We start from the raw sequence: 18,753 nt of genomic DNA on the forward strand, positions 1-18,753 counted from the left end.
ATGTGTGTTGAACCGGAGAGACACTCACCAGAGCCCACAAAATGTGACTAAGGGTGGGATTCTCCAGAAAGCTAAGTGCGATAGCGAGTGGGAACTGCCGTGAGCTCCCTGGCGCTCTATCCAGCAACGGTATTCAACATTAATTGGTCAACTTCAGGAGGTTCCACGGGCATCTCGCTGCAAATGAAGGCTCACCAGCCGATTCGCTGGGACCGCGCTCGCCAGCTCCCTGCTAACAAGATCGACAGCACTTAAACAGCACTTGCACAGCCAACCCCAGCCAGCTCGCAACAATGGCCAGAAAGATTTCCTTTATAGTGCCAGTAAAACATTGCCGGATTTGCTTTCAACTGGCAACAGACTAACTTTAACAAGACTGACCTTACCGAAAAATACCAGACTCTAGACGCATCATTTAATCCATATACATATTTGTTCAACTTCCAGAGTACCCCTTCTGTGTTAGCTGCCTCTTTAGGAGGACGGAGAAAAATATCTCTCTGATGCTGATGCCCTTGCAAAAAGGCAGCTTTTATATCTATAGATTTGCATTCCCATGCCTTTGTGGCTAATAGAGCAAAGAAGATCTTTAAAATAACCTTTCCTGTCGTAGGTGAATCTACCCTTAAATCCTGATCTTCTAAGTTTTCTTCAAATCCCCTTGCCACAAGCCTGGCCTTTGCCTTATAAATTCCATCCGGAAGAATCTTTTCCGTGCAAATACATCTGTGGGATGGAGCTCGTTGTCCCCTATCTGGTACTTCCATGTCCCAAATTTACTCCAACTATGCAGTTCTTGCTGTTTGGCACCTTTGATAACTTTTTCATCGAATTTATTGGAAGCCGCCAAAATCTCACGTCCATATGGGCTTCTACTCCTAGTAGTATTTATAGTCTTACCCATGTTCCGAGACCTTGATAAACTACGTCCCCTAATCCGCCTGGTATCTCGTTCTGTACTGCTTGATCTTTCCGTTCTGCTGTGGGATGTCCTTTCAATAGTTCGCGACCTTTTCCTGCGAACCTGTTCACTACCCGTGTACTATCTGAACTGGCACTGCGTTTCTGTGCCCTCCATTTTTGAACGTCATGTTCCCGATCCATTGTCTTGTCACCCTCCCCTGTATGCTGTACATTCAACCAATGTTTATACTTTCCAGTGGCCTTCCTTGCTCTACTAATAACAGTTGCATCCTTCCATTAACTAGACCCCTCAGGCAAGTATGTCACTTTTGTACCTGTTGGAACCAACAATTCTACGGACACGTGCTTGTAGGATTAGAATAGCGGTTTTAATATACTTACAACAGAGCCAGCCTGTTAGCCGTTGAACTTTTGGTGAACTGGCTGGCTGACTCTGTGGCACGGATCTTTATACAGCAGCTCCAGGGGGAGGAGTTCTGGGCGGAGCCAAGGGAGGCGCCCAGTACAAACTCTCGAGTACTCCCAGAGCTACTCCCCCTGGTGGTCAGGTAATGCAATTGCACGTACAATATTAATACATATATATACTTAGAACAGAGTGACATTGGTAACTATAATACCGTGTGAATCTCATTCACCACAGTACCAACTTTTGGCAGTTGTCCTTTTGGAAAAATGGCCTGATCTAATTCATCAGAAGTATTGTGTTCCTTTACAGAAACCCTGTCTATATCAGTTAACTAGTCCTTATAGTTTTGTAACATGCGTGTACTAGATGACCCTGGTTCCTGATCATGTCTGTCTGGTCTATCTAAATTTGAAAATTTGTAATCTGTACCCATTATCCTTGATGAATGTACCCTAACAGTTTGATTGCCATGTTGCAAAATAATTGTTTTGCCATCTGTACCTGGGCCTTCCCATTCATTTTAATTGTCTCTCTTATAGTATACTATGTCTCCTTGCTGAAAAGCGGTATTTGATTGCCGTACATTATGCCTTAAAGCTCTGTGAATTCTTTCAGAGACTTCGGCTTCCAAAAAAGCTTTTCTACTGCTGTGTAATGCATTTAAATGCTCAGCAAAGGCACAGCTAACTGTAGTCCCTTCCCAAGCTGGAGGCTAGTCATCCAAAATGGACGGAATTTTAGGGTTTCTACCAAACATTAATTGATAGGGACTATAGCCTCCAACCATCTGCAATTAATTCTTTGCATGTACCGCCCATGCTAAAGCTGAATTTAACTTGCAGTTTGGTCTATCTGCCAAAATTTTCCGGAGCACATCATCTATTACAGTATGGTTTCTTTCACACACACCATTATTAACCATTTCTGCAACCGTATTCGGAACTGTGATATTCACTTATTCACACATATCCCAAAACTCATCATCAGCAAATTCTCCCCCATTGTCCGTAAGGAATTTTGTCGGTGGGCCCATTCCTGTCCCTATCCATTTTTTCCACGATTTAATCCAGAGTTACTCTCTTTTCTTTACTTCGTACAATCGTTGATTGGCTAAATCTGATTGCTAAATCTACAAACTACAAAATAAGTATATTGTTAGCTTTAACCCAGATCTTAAGGTCCATGGCCACAATGTTGTTAAAATCCCTGGCCATCGGTCATGATGGTGTCCTTCTGTACTTCCTACAAACTTCATAGCGATCACTAACCTGTTCTATCAGCTTAGTATAGTCTTCATCCCTTACCCCTGCATCCTATAATAAATTTTTCAGCCTCCGAGGAGACGGATGCGGAAATTGCCTATGCAGTTTTAATACAACAAGCTTTTTATCAGCTAAAGTCCTATTTTCAACTGCCATTAACACATCCTTAACAACTGTACTTGAAACATTATTTGTCAGTAATGGAATACAATAGTGTCTCGACTGTGTAAATTGTAAGTCCACCATCTTTCCAAAAACTGTTGCCTTATCCTGTTCCATATCCAGTTTCATATGTGCTTTCTTCATCGACAGTTTGCTCAGAAGCAAAGGTATCTCACTTGATACAACATCCGTGCTAATGAAATGATTCACTCCGGCAATATTGCAAGGGATCACAACTCTTTTCAGCGACTTCAGAGTATTATCATCCCCAAACCTGAAACTTGTGGAACTTTCAAATTCCTTAACCTTGTTACGATTTTCAGCATTCAAAGAGTCCAGGTAACATTTTAACCAGTCAATTCCACACACAGAAGATGTGCAGCCACTGTCCAATACAGCACAATTGAAGGATTCTGCAACCAACACCCTCATTACTGGAGTAAAACTGCTTGTTAATAGGACAATGCCTTCTTTCTGGTCACTATCTTTTTCCTCTTCTGACTCTTCTGTGTCATGTGTCGCTTCAAACACTATTATAACGTGTTGGACAGTTGAAAGCATAATGGTATTGAGAGTCACACCGAAAACATCGATTTATCATGCCTTGGCATTTCTGGGATTCATCTTTCTATTTCCATTCTCCATATCCTTCCTCCTATTATAGGTTCTAAATGGGTTTCTGTCCTCATAATTTCCGGGTCCCGATCTCCTTCCATACAATTGCTGTAGCTGTACGATTTTGCCATCCTGTCAGTAGTGTATCTTCCACCGTCTGCTATATTGCTGCCTGACCCATTTGGGTCATCAGACCATAGGAATCAAATATTTCCCCAGAAACCTTTTTAAGGCCTCTATATCTGAACGAATAAGGTATCCTTATCTGCAAATTTAACTCCTGTCAAAACTAGGAGCCTATCCATGTTGCTCACTCTAGCACACTCAAGTAATTTAAATGCCAACACAAACTGTGGAAATTCCAGGCTGTGTTTTTCAGCCTTTTATATAGTCTGCCAAATGCCATTAGTCTTCAATGGAGAAATCCTCTGTTTTCCGGAATCTATCAAAATCTGACCCGGCTTCATACGCACTTAACAAGTTATCCAATAGAGTCTCCAGACCTTCTTCTGAGTCCAACTCTTCCAATTCTGGGCAGCACGCTGGCATTGTGGCTAGTACAATTGCTTCACAGCTCCAGGGTCCCAGGTTCGATTCTGGCTTGGGTCACTGTCTGTGCGGAGTCTGCACATCCTCCCCGTGTGTGCGTGGGTTTCCTCCGGGTGCTCCGGTTTCCTCCCACAGTCCAAAGATGTGCAGGTTAGGTGGATTGGCCATGATAAATTGCCCTTAGTGTCCAAAATTGCCCTTAGTGTTGGGTGGGGTTACTGGGTTATGGGGATAGGAGGTGTTGACCTTGGATAGGGTGCTCTTTCCAAGAGCCGGTGCAGACTCGATGGGCCAAATGGCCTCCTTCTGCACTGTAAATTCTATGAAATTCCAGCTCAGAAAACACTTTTCTTCAGATTTTACTCTCATAAGGTAGAGAAAGAGCCAATGCCATACCTTGTTTACTCTTTCCCAAGGCAGTTACCTTAGTCCACATAACAACTGCACTTCTCTTTACGCAGAGGATGGTGGGTGCCTGGAACGCTTTGCCAGCGGAGGTGGTAGAGGTGGGCACGATAGCATCATTTAAGATGCATCTAGACAGATATATGAAGGGGCGGGGAACAGAGGGAAGTAGACCCTTGGAAAATAGACGACAGGTTTAGATAAAGGCTCTGGATCGGCGCAGGCTGGGAGGGCCGAAGGGCCTGTTCCTGTGCTGTAATTTTCTTTCTTTGTTCTTTGTTCTCCATTGGTCGGCGATCCCCTTTCAGAAAATAAGGGAGGATAGTCATATCCAGCCATTTTTATCCTAGGTTCAGCCATAAATATACATTTTTTTTCTTACTCACTCCTTGGTTGGGTCTGGAAAAGTTGTATCTTTCAACCCTTCACATTTGCATAGCAACCATCCTCTGCTACCACTGTTAGCCGTTTAGCTGCTGTTGTATAGAGAGTCAAAAATCCTGCTCCTTCTCACAAACACCTTTTTTTTCCTTTGCCAAACAATCGCCGCTGCTGCCTGTCCTGCAGCTACCGGCTGGCCATCTAGTTCCTTCCTGGTCTTGTCCCCCAGCCTCTGCTGGTTCAGCGCCGCCTCATCATCCTCCTCCTCCTCTTCCTTCTCAGAGGTGATCACACGTTCCTCATCACCAACCTCCAGCATGTCGCCCCTCTACTGTACAAGGGTGCGGAAGGCACAACAGACCACCACAAAGCGGGCGACCCTCCAGGGGTGTACTGGAGTGCACACCATAGTGGTTGAGGCATCGAAACTGCATCTTGAGCAGTCCGATGCACCGCTCAATCAAAGCCCGGGCGGCTGCATTGCCTCTCTTGTACCCGGTCTCCGCTTCGATCACCATCCTCCGTACTGGCGCAATTTGCGAGATTCTCAGCGGGGACCCCTTATCCCCCAAAATCCAGCCGCCCATCCTGTAGCTGATGTAGCTATCATGCACACTCCACAGGCTGCGTGCACACACGTGCATGATCTTCATCTGGTGGCCATGCATGAGTGGAACCCCTTACTTTAAGATAGGGCACTCCCAGATGGCCCGGTGAGCACAGGGCAACATGCGTGGCATCTATTGCTCCCTGGACCTGGGAAATCCCAGCGATGGTGGAGAAACCCGCTCCATGTCGAAGATGATGTAATTTTTGCCCAGGCAAACACAGGTATCCATGACTGTAGATACACCTGTGCAGGGCCGGCCCAAGGTACCAGCAACTCGGGCAGTCGCCCGGGGCGCCATGTGTTAGGGGGCGCCAGACTCGGGTCCCGCGCATGCGCAGTTGGGCCGGTGCCAACCAGCGCATGCGCGGTGGCCGCCCTCCCCAGGGCGGCCCCCTCCGCCCCCCCCCCTCCGTCCTCCCCTCTGGCCCCCCCCTCCGGCTCCGCCCCCCCTCCCCCAGCCCCACCCCCCCTCCCCCCCTCCGGCTCCGGCCCCCCCCACCCCTCCGGCCACCCGCCCCCCCCCCCGCCCCCGCCCCGGCCTCCCCCTGCCTCCCCCCCCCCCCCCGCCTCGGCCCCCCCCCCCCCCGCCTCGCCCCCCCCCCCCCCCCCCCCCCCCCCCCCCGGCCTCCGAAGGGCGCTGAAGTTCAGCTTGCCCGGGGCGCCAGCAACCCTAGGGTTGCCACTGCACCTGTGGCCTGTGAGATGCCACACAGGTTTCCATTTGAGCCCTGGAATGCCCCTGCAGTGACCTTGGCAGGCACCAGGAACAGGTGTCCTGTTCCTCCATGTGCCAAGTCCTGGGTCCAAAATCCCTGTCATAGCGTTGGGAGAGGCTGTTAGACTGACAGACAGCGATGGCTCCCACACTCCCACACTCCTCCATTGATTCCCCCTCTCCCACCCGGAACGCCCTGCCCACACACACCTGGCCCCCCCTCACCAGACCCCAGATTATGTACCTCAGATACCTGCTCATAACATCACCTGGACCTGGGCGCTGGACCCTCCCCATTGCATTCAACCACTCTCCAGCCGTGAACATGTCCCTGGAGCTGTGTCCCATCCCCTGGATGTTCAGATGTTGGCTGCTGTATATGTGGTGTTGCCTCCCGCAGTGTTCAGGCACAGTGTTCAGGCATCACGGTCTGATTGGGATGCTAGGCAATGACTCCCATGTTCCACATGGCCCGCCCACCCATGGGAATCCACTTGGGTTAGGTGAAATGCTCACTTAACCACGATTGCTAATCCTCTATTCGCAATAGCTTCTGACGCACAGCCAGAGGCCTTGGCAATTGTTGGGTGTTATGGATGGTTGGTGGGGCAGACGGGCAGGGACAAGGGTTGCCCCTGGAATGGGTACACACGATTCAGGGGTTGGCATGGTGGTACAGCGAGCGGTTGCCCCTGGTTGCCCCCCCAAGATTTTCCCACCACACTGCCATGTGGCCCACCGCTGCAAAGGGTCCCCCAACCCAGCCAAGGGTCCCCCACCCAGCTGAGGGTCCCCCATCCTCGCAGAGCACTGCAGTGACATGCCCAGGACCCATTGCCTGTGAGCCAAGATGGCTATTCACCTCCTCGGCTCCCCACAGAAGCCCGTCCGCCAGGATCACATTTTAAAAAAGATGTACTAATCGGTGCCAGCGTCACAACGTGCTGGGGAGGGCGGTGAATGACGGGAGGCCCTCCTCCCTGGATATGGGGTGGCTCCCGTTAATCATATGTAAATAGAGCTTAAGTGGTGATAGTTTGTTTTTCGCCACGCTGCGGCGAGATCCCGATTTCCCATACAGGAGCTGGTCGGTTGCATCACAAACTGTTCTGCGCTTGGCATAGTTCTCGTTTTCGGCTTCTGCTATTCACCGCCTCGTTTCGCTCGAATGAGAGCAAGACGAGGCTATGAATCGCACCCATAGTGTTGTTTGATAGCGGCGGGAAACTCTCTGCAAAACCCACCACAAATGAAGTTCAAAATGTTTCTGTTAAATTCCACCCAATGTCTCCCTCTCTCTCTCTTGCTGCATTAGAGATTTCCCCCTTCCTTGCTCAAGTGAAACTCATCTACACTTGTTCTGGACCTTAATTTTCAAAAAGTTATGTCTCTCCAAATTATTCTGTTCATTAATATTTAGAACCATTTCACATAGATGTTAGAAGTATTTCAACAAAGACTTTTGAGTGCTGTACAATGGAAAATTGTTTTAAATCTGCCCTGTGACTCTCATGGAACGTGTTGCAGCTTTTAGATGAATTGGAAATACTATTAAGTGACACACCTCCTGATGAGTTGCCTGAGGCGACTGCTTTCCAGTATCAACAGACCATTTGGGATCTTCAGGAACTTCTCTCCAACATCAATAATAAAGCAACTGATATCCTCCTGCAGGTAGGTGCTTAAGCAAATCACTCATACTCGCAGGTGCACCAAAAAACATGCACTAAACTTTCTCTGTCTGGGCTAACCAAAACTGGTTGTTGACTAATCCATAGATAATAGATAATGTGAGTCATGCTGTGTGATATCTTTGGGTTAATGCAAATGATGACTTTTGGGCTGAGCTGGGAGAAGCAAGCAAAATTCAGCGTGACATTAAATATTAAAAAATGAATGGCCTAACGGAGAGCTTATTGAGACTGGGTAGCAATAACCTTTAATAGTTTATCTGACAAGTGAATAAGAGGAATAGTTAATACAAGTTTCATTATGTTCAGAAATTCTGTCTTTTGAATCATGTGAAGGGCAGGATGGTCGTAAATCAGAGAGAAAAAGCTTCAGGTATGGTCCTGTCATTAAGTAAATTTAAGCTAATTTAAGATCAGGATTATAGGAAGCATGAAGATAAAGCCAGCATCTGGTAAGACAAAGGGGCCAAAATCCTCTGTTCTCATTTGCGGCCGGGAATTTCCAGTGCCACTGAAAGTGAATGGGGTTTTGGCTGGAACGCCAAATTTTCTATTCTCGTTCGCAACGGATCCCACCGCGGATGGGACTGGAGAATCCCAGCCCGGATCTTAGATAAGGTACGGCCATGGCGCCGAGGTCCCAGGTTCGATTCCAGCTCTGGGTGACTATCTGTGTGCAGTTTGCACATTCTCCCCGTGTTTGTGTGGGTTTCGCCCCCACAACCCAAAGATGTGCAGGCTAGATGGATTGGCCACGCTAAATTGCCCCTTAATTGGAAAAAAGGAATTGGGTACACTCAATTTATCAAAAAAAGGATAAGGGACGGTGATGTTTGGTTATGTTACTGGAATATATTGCTTCACCATCACTAAGAACACCTATTTCCATCTCCATACCTTTGTTAGACTCCACTCTTGCATCAGCTCATCTGCTGAAACCCCATTCATTACCCCCATGCTCTATGGTCCTGTACAGGACCTTAGTTAGGCCTCATTTGGAATATTGTGTACAATTCTGGTCGCCACACTACCAGAAGGATGTGGATGCTTTGGAGAGGGTACAGAAGCAGTTTACTAGGATGTTGCCTGGTATGGATGGCATTAGCTATGAGGAGAGGTTAGATGAACTTGGTCTGTTCTCACTGGAACGACGGAGGTTGAGAGGCGACCTGATAGAGGTCTAAAAGATTTTGAGTGGCATGGGCAGAGTGGATAGTCAGATGCTCTTTCCTAGGGTAGGAGAGTCAAGTACGAGGGGGACGTAGGTTTAAAGTGCGTGGGGAAAAGTTTAGAACTGATGTGTGAGGCAAGTTTAGAGGATGGTAAATATATGGAACACGCTACCTGGGGAGGTGGTGGGAGCAGGTATGATAGCGGCATTTCAGGGGCATCCAGACAAATTTATGAATAGTGTGGGAAAGGAAGGATACGGACTCCGTAAGTGCATACGGTTTTAGTTTAGGCAGGTGCCATGGTCGGCACAGGCTTGGAGGGCCGAAGGGCCTGTTCCAATGCTGTATTCTTTGCTATTTGTTCTATCCTCTGTCAACCTAAAACGCTGCTCCTCATGTCCTGTCTCCCTGCTAAACAGCGCCTTGATTTTTAAATTCTCATAGTCGGAGGGGAGGCCTGGCGTTACCAAATTTACAGAACTATCACTGGACAGCAAACATTGCCATGGTTCGAAAGTGGATGGTAGATCAGAGGTCGATGTGGAGTCGAATGGAGGGGGCCTAGTGTAAGGGAACCACTTTGAGAGCATTGGTGTCAGCGCCTCAGCTGTTTTGCAAAACAGACTTTCCTAGAATCCGGTGGTGATTTCTGCACTGAGGGTGTGGAAGCAGTGCCGGCAGCACTGTAGGATGGAGGACATGTACATGAGGACCCTGAGCTGTGACAACCACAGATTTGTGTTGAGACTAGACGCTAGGTTTTGGGAGTGGGACCGGATGGGGATTGGGAGTTTTAGAGATCTGTTTGTTGGGGAGAAGGTTGCGAACCTGTTAGAGATAGAAGAGGCAGATCAGTTACCTAAGGGGAATGGGTTCATGCACCTACAGATCAGGGCCTTCCTGAGAAAGGAGTTGCGTTCATTCCCGATGTTGCGGCCCCAGACTACAGGACAGGCTCTAATCAGAGGGTAACATTTGGAAAGGCAAGATCCCAGATTTATGTAGAGCTGAGTTAAAAGGAGGAAGCACTGGTGAAGGAAATATGGCAAAAGTGGGTGGAGGAACTAGGTGGAGTGATACAGGAGGAGATTTGGAAGGAGGCTCTACGCAGGATGAATGCATTCTCGTCATGCGCAAGATTAAGCCTAATACAATTTAAGATGGTGCAAAGGGCTCATCTGATGACGTCCAGGATGAATCGATTCTTTCCGGGAGTAGAGGACCAATGCGGGTGGTGTGCCAGAACTCTGATGACCATACCCACATGTTCTGGCCGTGCCTGAGACTTGTGGGGTTCTGGAATGGGGTGATGGAAGTATTGTCAAAGGTTTTGGGAGTAGAGTTAATACCGAGCCCGTGGATAGTAATTTTAGGAGACTTGGCTGATCTGGGTGTTCAGGCGGGGAAAGAGGCTGACGCAATGGTCTTTGCCTACCTGCTAGCTCGGAGGTAAATCTTGCTGCATTGGCGTGTTTCGGAACCACCAATGGTAGGGTCATGGATGAGTGACTTGGCGGAATTTCTTCACTTAGAAAAGATCAGGTTCATCATTGGGGGATAGACGAGGGGTTGTCCGTGAGTTGGAAGCTGTTCAACAACTTCTTTAAAGTGTACTAAAATATCAGTGGAGGGGGTCTTGTTTTATTTCTTTTCCTTGTCTCTCATTCTTTTCTTTGTTGGGAAAGAAAGTGGTGGGGGGGGGGGGGGGGGGGTTAAGGGTTACATTGGATAAAGGCAGGGAGGAGAAGGGACTGTGTAAAGTTAGTGTTAGACATGTTATTACAATGTTGTTGGTTTGTCACACTTCTTGGAGTCTTTCTGTTTTCTGTATATATTTGAAAATACCTCCAATAAATTATTCCCAAGTTAGGATGGCGTATGACTTGGAGAGGAACTTGCAGGTGGTGGTGTTCCCATGTATCAGCTGCCTTTGTCCTTCTTGGTGGTAGGGGTCATAGATTTGGAAGTTGCCATTGAAGGAGCCTTGGTGAGTTAATGCAGTGCATCTTGTAGATGGTACACACTGTTGCCACTGTGTGTCAGAGATGGAAGGAGTAAATGTTTAATGGGTGGCATAGTAGTTAGCACTGCTGCCTCACAGCGGCAGGGACCTGGGTTAAATTCCGGCCTTGGGTGACTGTGTGGAGTTTGCACGTTCTCCAAGTGTCAGTGTGGCTTTCCTGCGAGTGCTCTAGTTTCCCCCCAAGTCTATAGGTATGCAAGTTAGGTGGATTTCAAGGAAATTTTACAGAAAAGAAAATGCAGGGCAACACGGTGGCCTAGTGGTTAGCACAACCGCCTCACGGCGCTGAGGTCCCAGGTTCGATCCCGGCTCTGGGTCACTGTCTGTGTGGAGTTTGCACATTCTCCCCGTGTCTGCGTGGGTTTCGCCCCCACAACCCAAAAATGTGCAGAGTAGGTGGATTGGCCGTGCTAAATTGCCCCTTAATTGTAAAAAATAATTGGGTAATCTAAATTTATAAAAAAAAAGAAAAGAAAATGCAATCGAGCAGAATCTACAGCCCCACGTTTTTTTTAATATCGGTGTTTAATGACAATGCAGTTCTGGGTTGTTTTTGTCATCTTGTTATCCTGTAAAAGGAAGACCTGCTATACTTTCTATACAAGAGATTTGTAAGTTTTTAAAAAACAAATTTAGAGTACCCAGTTATTTTTTCCAATTAAGGGGCAATTTAGAGTGGTCAATCTACCTACCCTGCACATCTTTGGGTTGTGGGGGTGAAACCCACGTAGACACGGGGAGAATGTGCAAACTCCACACGGACAGTGACCCAGGGCCGGGATTCGAACCCGGGCCCTCAGCGCCGTAGGCAGCAATGCTAACCACTGTGCCACCGTGCTGCCCCAGAGATTTGTAAGTTAATGTGAACACGTGATAGATATTTTCACACACAATGCTTCTTGAAATAATTGAAAGGTTCACTGCATATTTAAAAACTTGCATTCCTTTTTCAGAAAGCCATTGACCTTGTTGACATTGAGACTGGGAACATGCAGGAAGTCGTTACTGATGAGAACATCACTCTCTGTTTGTGGGCCAACTTCAACAAAAACCCCAGGTATGCAGGTTGTTTTTTTTAATGTATTTTATTCCAAATTTATGTAAATGGTTACGAAACATGAACAATGTGTGGAGAAAACTCCCCAACACACAATTATACAGTTCCTCATGAGCGCCACGAACACTCCCGCCCAAAATCTCTCCCAACATCTTAAAACCCCAGAACACGTGTGCATGGTTTGCTGGTCCCTGCCCACACTTTTCGCACTCGTCTATCATCCCCTGGAAGAACCCACTTATTCTTGCCATATGCATTCTTGTTATATGTACCCTGTGTACCACCTTGAACTGTATCAGGCTCATCCTTGCGCATGAGGAAGTCACGTTTACCCTCACTCCATACTCCCCAGTTTATTTCCCCTCCCAGCTCCCCTTCCCACTTCTCCTGAATCTTCACCACCTGTTCACCTCCCTGCTCTCCTAGCCACCCGTATATGTCTCCTGTTCTCCCCTTCCACGTCTGGAAGCGGCAATCGTTCCAACAGGCCATACCTCGGTAACCTGGGGAACTCTTTCCAAACCTTCCGCGTGAAATCCCTCACCTGCAGGTACCTAAACTCACTTCCTCTCGCAAGCTCCACCCTCTCTTTCAGTTCCTCTATACTGGCAAACCTCTCTTCCAGGTACCTCCTTCACCTTAACCAGCCCCACTTCTCTCCACTTCCTATACATACTGTCTATCCTCCCCAGCTCAAATCCATGCTTTTCACACAACGGTGTAAATACCGACACCCCCACTATCCTAAATTGCCTCCTCAGCTGGTTCCAGACTTTTACTGTGGACTGTACCACTGGGCTCTCTATGTAGTTCCTTGGCGCCAGTGGCAATGGCGCTGTCACCATTGCCCTCAGGTAGGATCCCATATAGGATTCTTCCTCCATCCTGACCCACTCTGCCCCCTCTCCTTACACCAGCACCTCACCTTCGCCACATTCGCCACCCAATATTAATGCAGTAGGTTAAGCAACGCCCTCTGCCTCTGTCTCTGTAACAGGGTCCTCTTAACCCGTGGCACCTTCCCTGCCCACACAAAGTCTGAGATAATCGTATTCAGTTTCTGGAAAAAAGCCATGGTTACAAAAATTGGAAGCGTCTTGAATATGAACAGGAACCTCAGCAAACTGTTCATCTTCACTTGGACCCTCCCTGCCAGAGTCAGATGCAGCATGTCCCACCTCTTCAGATCCTCCCTAAACCTTCTCCACCAGCCTTGTTAAATTCCATTCATGCAGCATCGCCCACACTCTCGCTACCTGAAATTCCAGGTATTTCAACCTGTCTCTGGCTACCTTGAATGGCAGCCTCCCTAGGTTGGCTCGCTGACCCAACTCGTTCACTGGGAACACTTCACTTTTCCCTACGTTTAATTTATATCCCGAGAACTCCCCAAACTTCTCCAACTGGTCCATGATCCTCCCCATGCTCTCCAGTGGGTCCGATACGTACAATAGCAGATCGCCCACATATAGCGACACACGGTGGACCCTACTCCCTCTAAGGTCCATTGCCAGAGGTTCTATAGCCAGCACAAACAACAGCGGCGACAGCCGGCACCCCTGCCTTGTTCCCCTGTGTAGTTGAATATTTCGTGAGCCCATATCATTGGTCCGTATACTCGCCTGTGGTGCCACGTGTAACAGGCGCACCCATGCCACAAACTTCAGCCCAAACCTGAACCTTTCCGGGACCTCAAATAAATACCGGCACTCCACCCGGTCAAATGCCTTCTCCGTATCCATGGACACCACTACATCCGGCACCTGGACTCTTGACGGATCACACTTAATAGCCTTATATTACTAGGGAGCTGCATGCCCTTTACGAATCCTGTCTGGGTCCTCCGCAACCACCCCTGGGCCACAACCTTCCATCTTTCCCCCCACAATCTTAACCAGCACTTTCACATCTGTATTTAACAGCGCTATGAGCTTATATGATCCATATTCCAAAGGGTCCTTCCCCTTTGGTATCAACGTAATCGTTGCCTGCGTCATCGTCTCCGGTAGTTCCCCCTTCTCCAACGCCTCATTGAACACCCCCAGAAGATGCGGTGCCCGTCGCAAACTCCTTATAAAATTCCACCGGGTAGCCATTGGGCCCTAGGGCCTTTCCCGACTTCATACCCCTTCTGTTGTTCAATACTTCCCTCAGCCCCAAAGGCTCCTCTAGCGCCTGCCTCCTCTCTTCCTCCAACTGTAGAAATTGCAGCTCGTGTAATAACTACCCCATGTCCTCCTCTTCACCCCCCGAGTCCGCACTGTACAGATCCTTATAGTAATCCCTAAACGTCTCATTTATCTTCTCCGGTCCAATACCACATCCCCTGTCTCAGTCCCTATCCTCACTATTTCCCTGGACGTGGCCTGCCTCCGTAGCTCATGTACTAACATTCGACTTGCCTTTTCCCTGTATTTGTACTGCACCCCCCTTGCCCTGCCCATCATCAAACTATAAAATTGCCCCTGCAACATTTTCTTCCTCGCCAATCCCACCATGGTGGACACCCCCGAGGACTCAACTATCTTGTTCATTAACCACTCATACTCCTCCCTCCTTTCCCTATCCTCATGTGCCTTGAATGAGATAATCTCCTCTTGGACCACCGCTTTTAGTGCTTCCCAAAATGTGGCTGCCGACACCTCCCCGTTTTGGTTCAACGCTACATAATCTTTAATCACCGACCTCACTTCATTACAAAATTCTCTATCTGCCAACAACCCCAAATGGAGTTTCCACCCTGGCCTCTGCCCCTGTCCTGATCTAAGCTGAATCTCCAGCCAATGGGGCACATGATCCGAGATTACTATCCCCGCGTAGTCAGCTCCCTCCAGCCCTACCAAAACCTCACAATTTACCACAAAAAAGTTTACTCTTGAATACACCATGTAAACATGTGAGAAAAAGGAGTACTCCCTTCCCCTGGGTTCTTAAAGTGCCACGGCTCCCCCATACCCATCTTTTCCATGTACCCTCCCAGCTCCTTTGCCATTCATATCCTACCCATTGACCTGGGGCTCAATCTATCTACCCTTGGCTCTAGAACACAATTGAAATCTCCTCCCAACATGAACTGGTGCATGGCCAAGTCCAGGATTGCTGCCAGCTGCCCCCTCATAAGACCAACATCTTCCCAATTCAGAGCATACACGTCCCCTCTGCTCACCATCACATACCTCCCACCCGGATCCCTTACTTCCTTCGCACTCACAAACTCAATTTTCGTGCTCATCAGAGTGGCCACCCACTTCGGCTTGAATCAAACCCCGAGTGGAACACCTGACCCACCCAACCGAACCTTCACGTGGAGGTGCGACTCCTGCAGAAAGACTACCTCCGCTTTTAAACTCCTGAGGTGCGCAAAGACCAAGATCTTTTGAACAGCCCATCGAGCCCTCATACATTTCATGTTATAAGCCTTACCGGGGGCTTGCGCCTCCATTTGTCTCTACCATTCGCCATTCTCCCCTTTCAGCTCTACCCTCATTGATTTCACCCTGTACCTGGCCCGTGCAGGATGGCCCCCTTCCCCACCCCTGACCACACTTCTTCTCCAACCCTGCCGCATTGCATCTCCCTCCCCTTCTCCTTCCCCCCTTCCCCACAGGTCTCTTCCAACTCCTTGGCCAGGTCTTTCACCTTCTTCTGCCGTGTTTGGTAACTAGCAGACTCCCAGGGGAAATTTCTCCTCCGACCTTCAGCTGCACTTTCCTGTCGAAGTTACACCCATTTCTGGGTAAAAAGAGCTCTTTTCTATACCTTCAAACAGGAGCTGCCCTGTATGTGACCACTCACACCACGGCCACCACTGGAAGTCAGGTATGCAGATTGTTGGTGAACATGAAGTTCTTTTTCGTTGAAACTTAGGATTGTTGATGAAAAACTATTGTAGCCGCACGGTGGCACAGTGATTAGTACTCCTGCCTCACAGCTCCAGGGTCCAAGGTTCAATTCCAGCCTCAGGTGACTGTCTGTGTGGAGTTTGCACTTTTTCCCCGTGTCTGCGTGGGTTTCCTCCGGGTGCTCCGGTTTCCTCCCCAGTCCAAAGATGTGCAGGTTAGGTGGATTGGCTAAGCTAAATTTCCCCTTCGTGTCCAAAAGGATAGTTGGGATTACTGGGTTACGGGGATGGGATGTAGGCATGGCCTTAATTGGGGTGCTCTTTCTAAGGCCAGGACAGACTCGAAGGGCCGAATGGCCTCATTCTGCACTATAAATTCTATGATTCAATGTGGCGGTTGATGATTTTTATACCGACCACAGAAATATGGTAGTTCGTGCGCTAATGCTTGTTTTCAAATTCCAGCATCAATTTTTATCTGATGCAGAAGCTTGAGCTGAGTAAATGATTGTGGGGTCTGATACAATTAACTTGTTACGACGCAAATTTTGAATGGTCATACAGTATTACATTCAGACCACAAATTAAGTAAAGAGTTCCTGATCAGGTAAATATGGCAGTACTGACTTGCCTAAAAAATAAATTTAATTCCCGAGATAAGTACGCAATCTTTTTTTTTTGGGAAATGTTTTTTATTGAGTTTTCATATTTTATATCCAATAAATTACAAATTATTATTAAAAAAACACGCAAAAATTAACATGTATATTTACAAGCAAGCATCTTCATAATAACAACTATGGCCACCCCCTTTAACCGGCATACCTATTTTACATTCCCCAATATGGCCGAGGCACATGTTTATAGGCATTTATTTACAATTTGGTTTTGGGCCTTAGCTTGTTTCCTTCAGCTTGCCATCAGACTGTCGCTTGCGGCTTTGTCCTTCCTTTTTTTTTGGAATAATTTTATTCAAGTTTTCAACAACAAATTTTATCACAACAGAGAAAAACAGTAACCCCTCCCCTCCAATACAAAAACAATAAATTAACAAGAAAAAGAAATAAGCATAAAACCATGAGAACAAACCCCCATAATGAACCCGTAGCCCCCCCCGCTACCTTCCCCCGATTCCCGTCCATGTTCCCCTGATTCTTGGCCACCCGACTATTCTTCCTCTTGTTCGTTGGCCACAAAGAGGTCCCGGAACAATTGCATGAATGGCTCCCACGTTCTGTGGAAGCCGTTGTCTGACCCTCGGATGGCGAATTTGATTTTCTCCATTTGGAGAGATTCCGAGAGGTCGGACAGCCAGTCTGCAGCTCTGGGTGGTGCTGCTGACCGCCAGCCAAACAGGATTCTACGGCGGGCGATCAGGGAGGCAAAGGCAAGGGCGTCCGCCCTCCTCCCCAGGAATAGATCTGGCTGGTCTGAAACCCCGAAGACCGCCACTATCGGGCATGGCTCCACCCTCACCCCCACCACTTTGGACATAGCCTCGAAGAAGGCTGTCCAGTACTCCACAAGTCTGGGGCAAGACCAGAACATGTGGGCGTGGTTGGCCGGGCCTCTTTGGCACCGTTCACATCTGTCCTCCACCTCCGGGAAGAACTTACTCATACGGTTTCTTGTTAAGTGGGCTCTATGTACCACTTTTAGCTGCGTCAGGCTGAGCCTTGCGCACGTGGAGGTGGAGTTGACCCTATGCAGTGCTTCGCTCCAGAGTCCCCACCCTATCTCAATCAGCAGGTCATCCTCCCATTTCTTTCTTGTTGCGTCCAGTACGGTGTCGGCCCTTTCTACCAGTCGGTCATACATGTCGCTACAGTTCCCTTTATCTAGGATACTTGCGTCCAGTAGGTCTTCCAGTAGTGTCTGTCGTGGCGGTTGTGGGTACGTCCTTGTCTCCTGTCGTAAGAAGTTTTTGAGCAGCAGATACCGTAGCTCGTTCCCCCTGGCTAGCCAAAATTTCTCTGTCAGTTCGTCCAGTGTTGCGATCCTGCCGTCCGTGTATAGGTCCCTGACTGTCAGTGTCCCTCCGTCCTGCCTCCACCTTTTGAAGGTGGCGTCAGTCAGTGCTGGTGTGAACCTATGGTTGTTGCAGATGGGAGCCTTGTCCGACATTTTGGTCAGGCCAAATTGCTGTCGTAGTTGGTTCCAGGATTGGAGGGTGGCTGTCACCACTGGGCTGCTGGAGTGTCTTTTGGGTGGGGATGGGAGTGCTGCCATGGCGAGGGCCCGGAGGGAGGTCCCCATGCAGGAGGCATCCTCCGCACGCACCCACTCGGCCTCTGGCTCCTGGATCCATCCCCTTACTCGCTCGGCTGTTGGCGCCCAGTGGTAGACTTGTAGGTTTGGGAGGGCTAGCCCCCCCCTGGATTTTGTTTTTTGTAGGACCTTCTTTGGGATCCTAGCATTTTTACCCCCCAATACGAACGCCATGATTAGTTTGTCCAGCGCTTTGAAAAAGGCCTTGGGGATGTAGATCGGAATAGATCTAAACAGGAAGAGGAACCTGGGCAGTATGTTCCTTTTGATCTCTCTCTCCCCCCCCCCCCCCCCCCCCCCCCCCCCCCACCACACCTTGCGGGTGTACTGGGAAGATCTCACTTTTGCTCATGTTGAGTTTGTAGCCCGAGAAGGCTCCAAACTCTTTCAGGAGCGCAATGATTCCGTCCATGCTGCTCTGTGGGTCCGAGATGCAGAGGAGCAGGTCATCTGCATTGAGTGAGACTCTGTGCTCTCTGCCTCCCCTTCTGATCCCCCTCCAATTTTTTGCTGCCCTGAGCGCGATTGCTAGCGGTTCGATTGCTAGTGCGAACAGCAGCGGGGACAGTGGGCATCCTTGTCTGGTGCCCCTGTGCAGCTGGAAGTATTGGGAGTTAAGTACGCAATCTTTAATGTCAAGTCTTGATTTGAAATATATTTGCAATAATA

The 18,753-nt window shown here is 48.5% G+C and overlaps 1 protein-coding gene across 4 annotated transcripts in view; it reads left to right on the forward strand.

Moving 5' to 3' along the window:
• The window catches only part of cfap94 (cilia and flagella associated protein 94), a 175,356-nt gene that overhangs the window by 22,714 nt on the left and 133,889 nt on the right, over positions 1-18,753 (forward strand). For all 4 annotated transcript variants that reach the window (XM_038811017.1, XM_038811013.1, XM_038811015.1 and 1 more), the window contains 2 exons: positions 7,560-7,706; positions 11,872-11,975. In XM_038811017.1, the coding sequence (XP_038666945.1) occupies positions 7,560-7,706; positions 11,872-11,975 (251 nt within the window). The remainder of the gene's footprint in view (positions 1-7,559; positions 7,707-11,871; positions 11,976-18,753) is intronic.

The sequence above is a fragment of the Scyliorhinus canicula genome, chromosome 11 (assembly GCF_902713615.1).
Source record: "Scyliorhinus canicula chromosome 11, sScyCan1.1, whole genome shotgun sequence".
In the NCBI taxonomy this organism is placed as follows: Eukaryota; Metazoa; Chordata; class Chondrichthyes; order Carcharhiniformes; family Scyliorhinidae; genus Scyliorhinus; species Scyliorhinus canicula.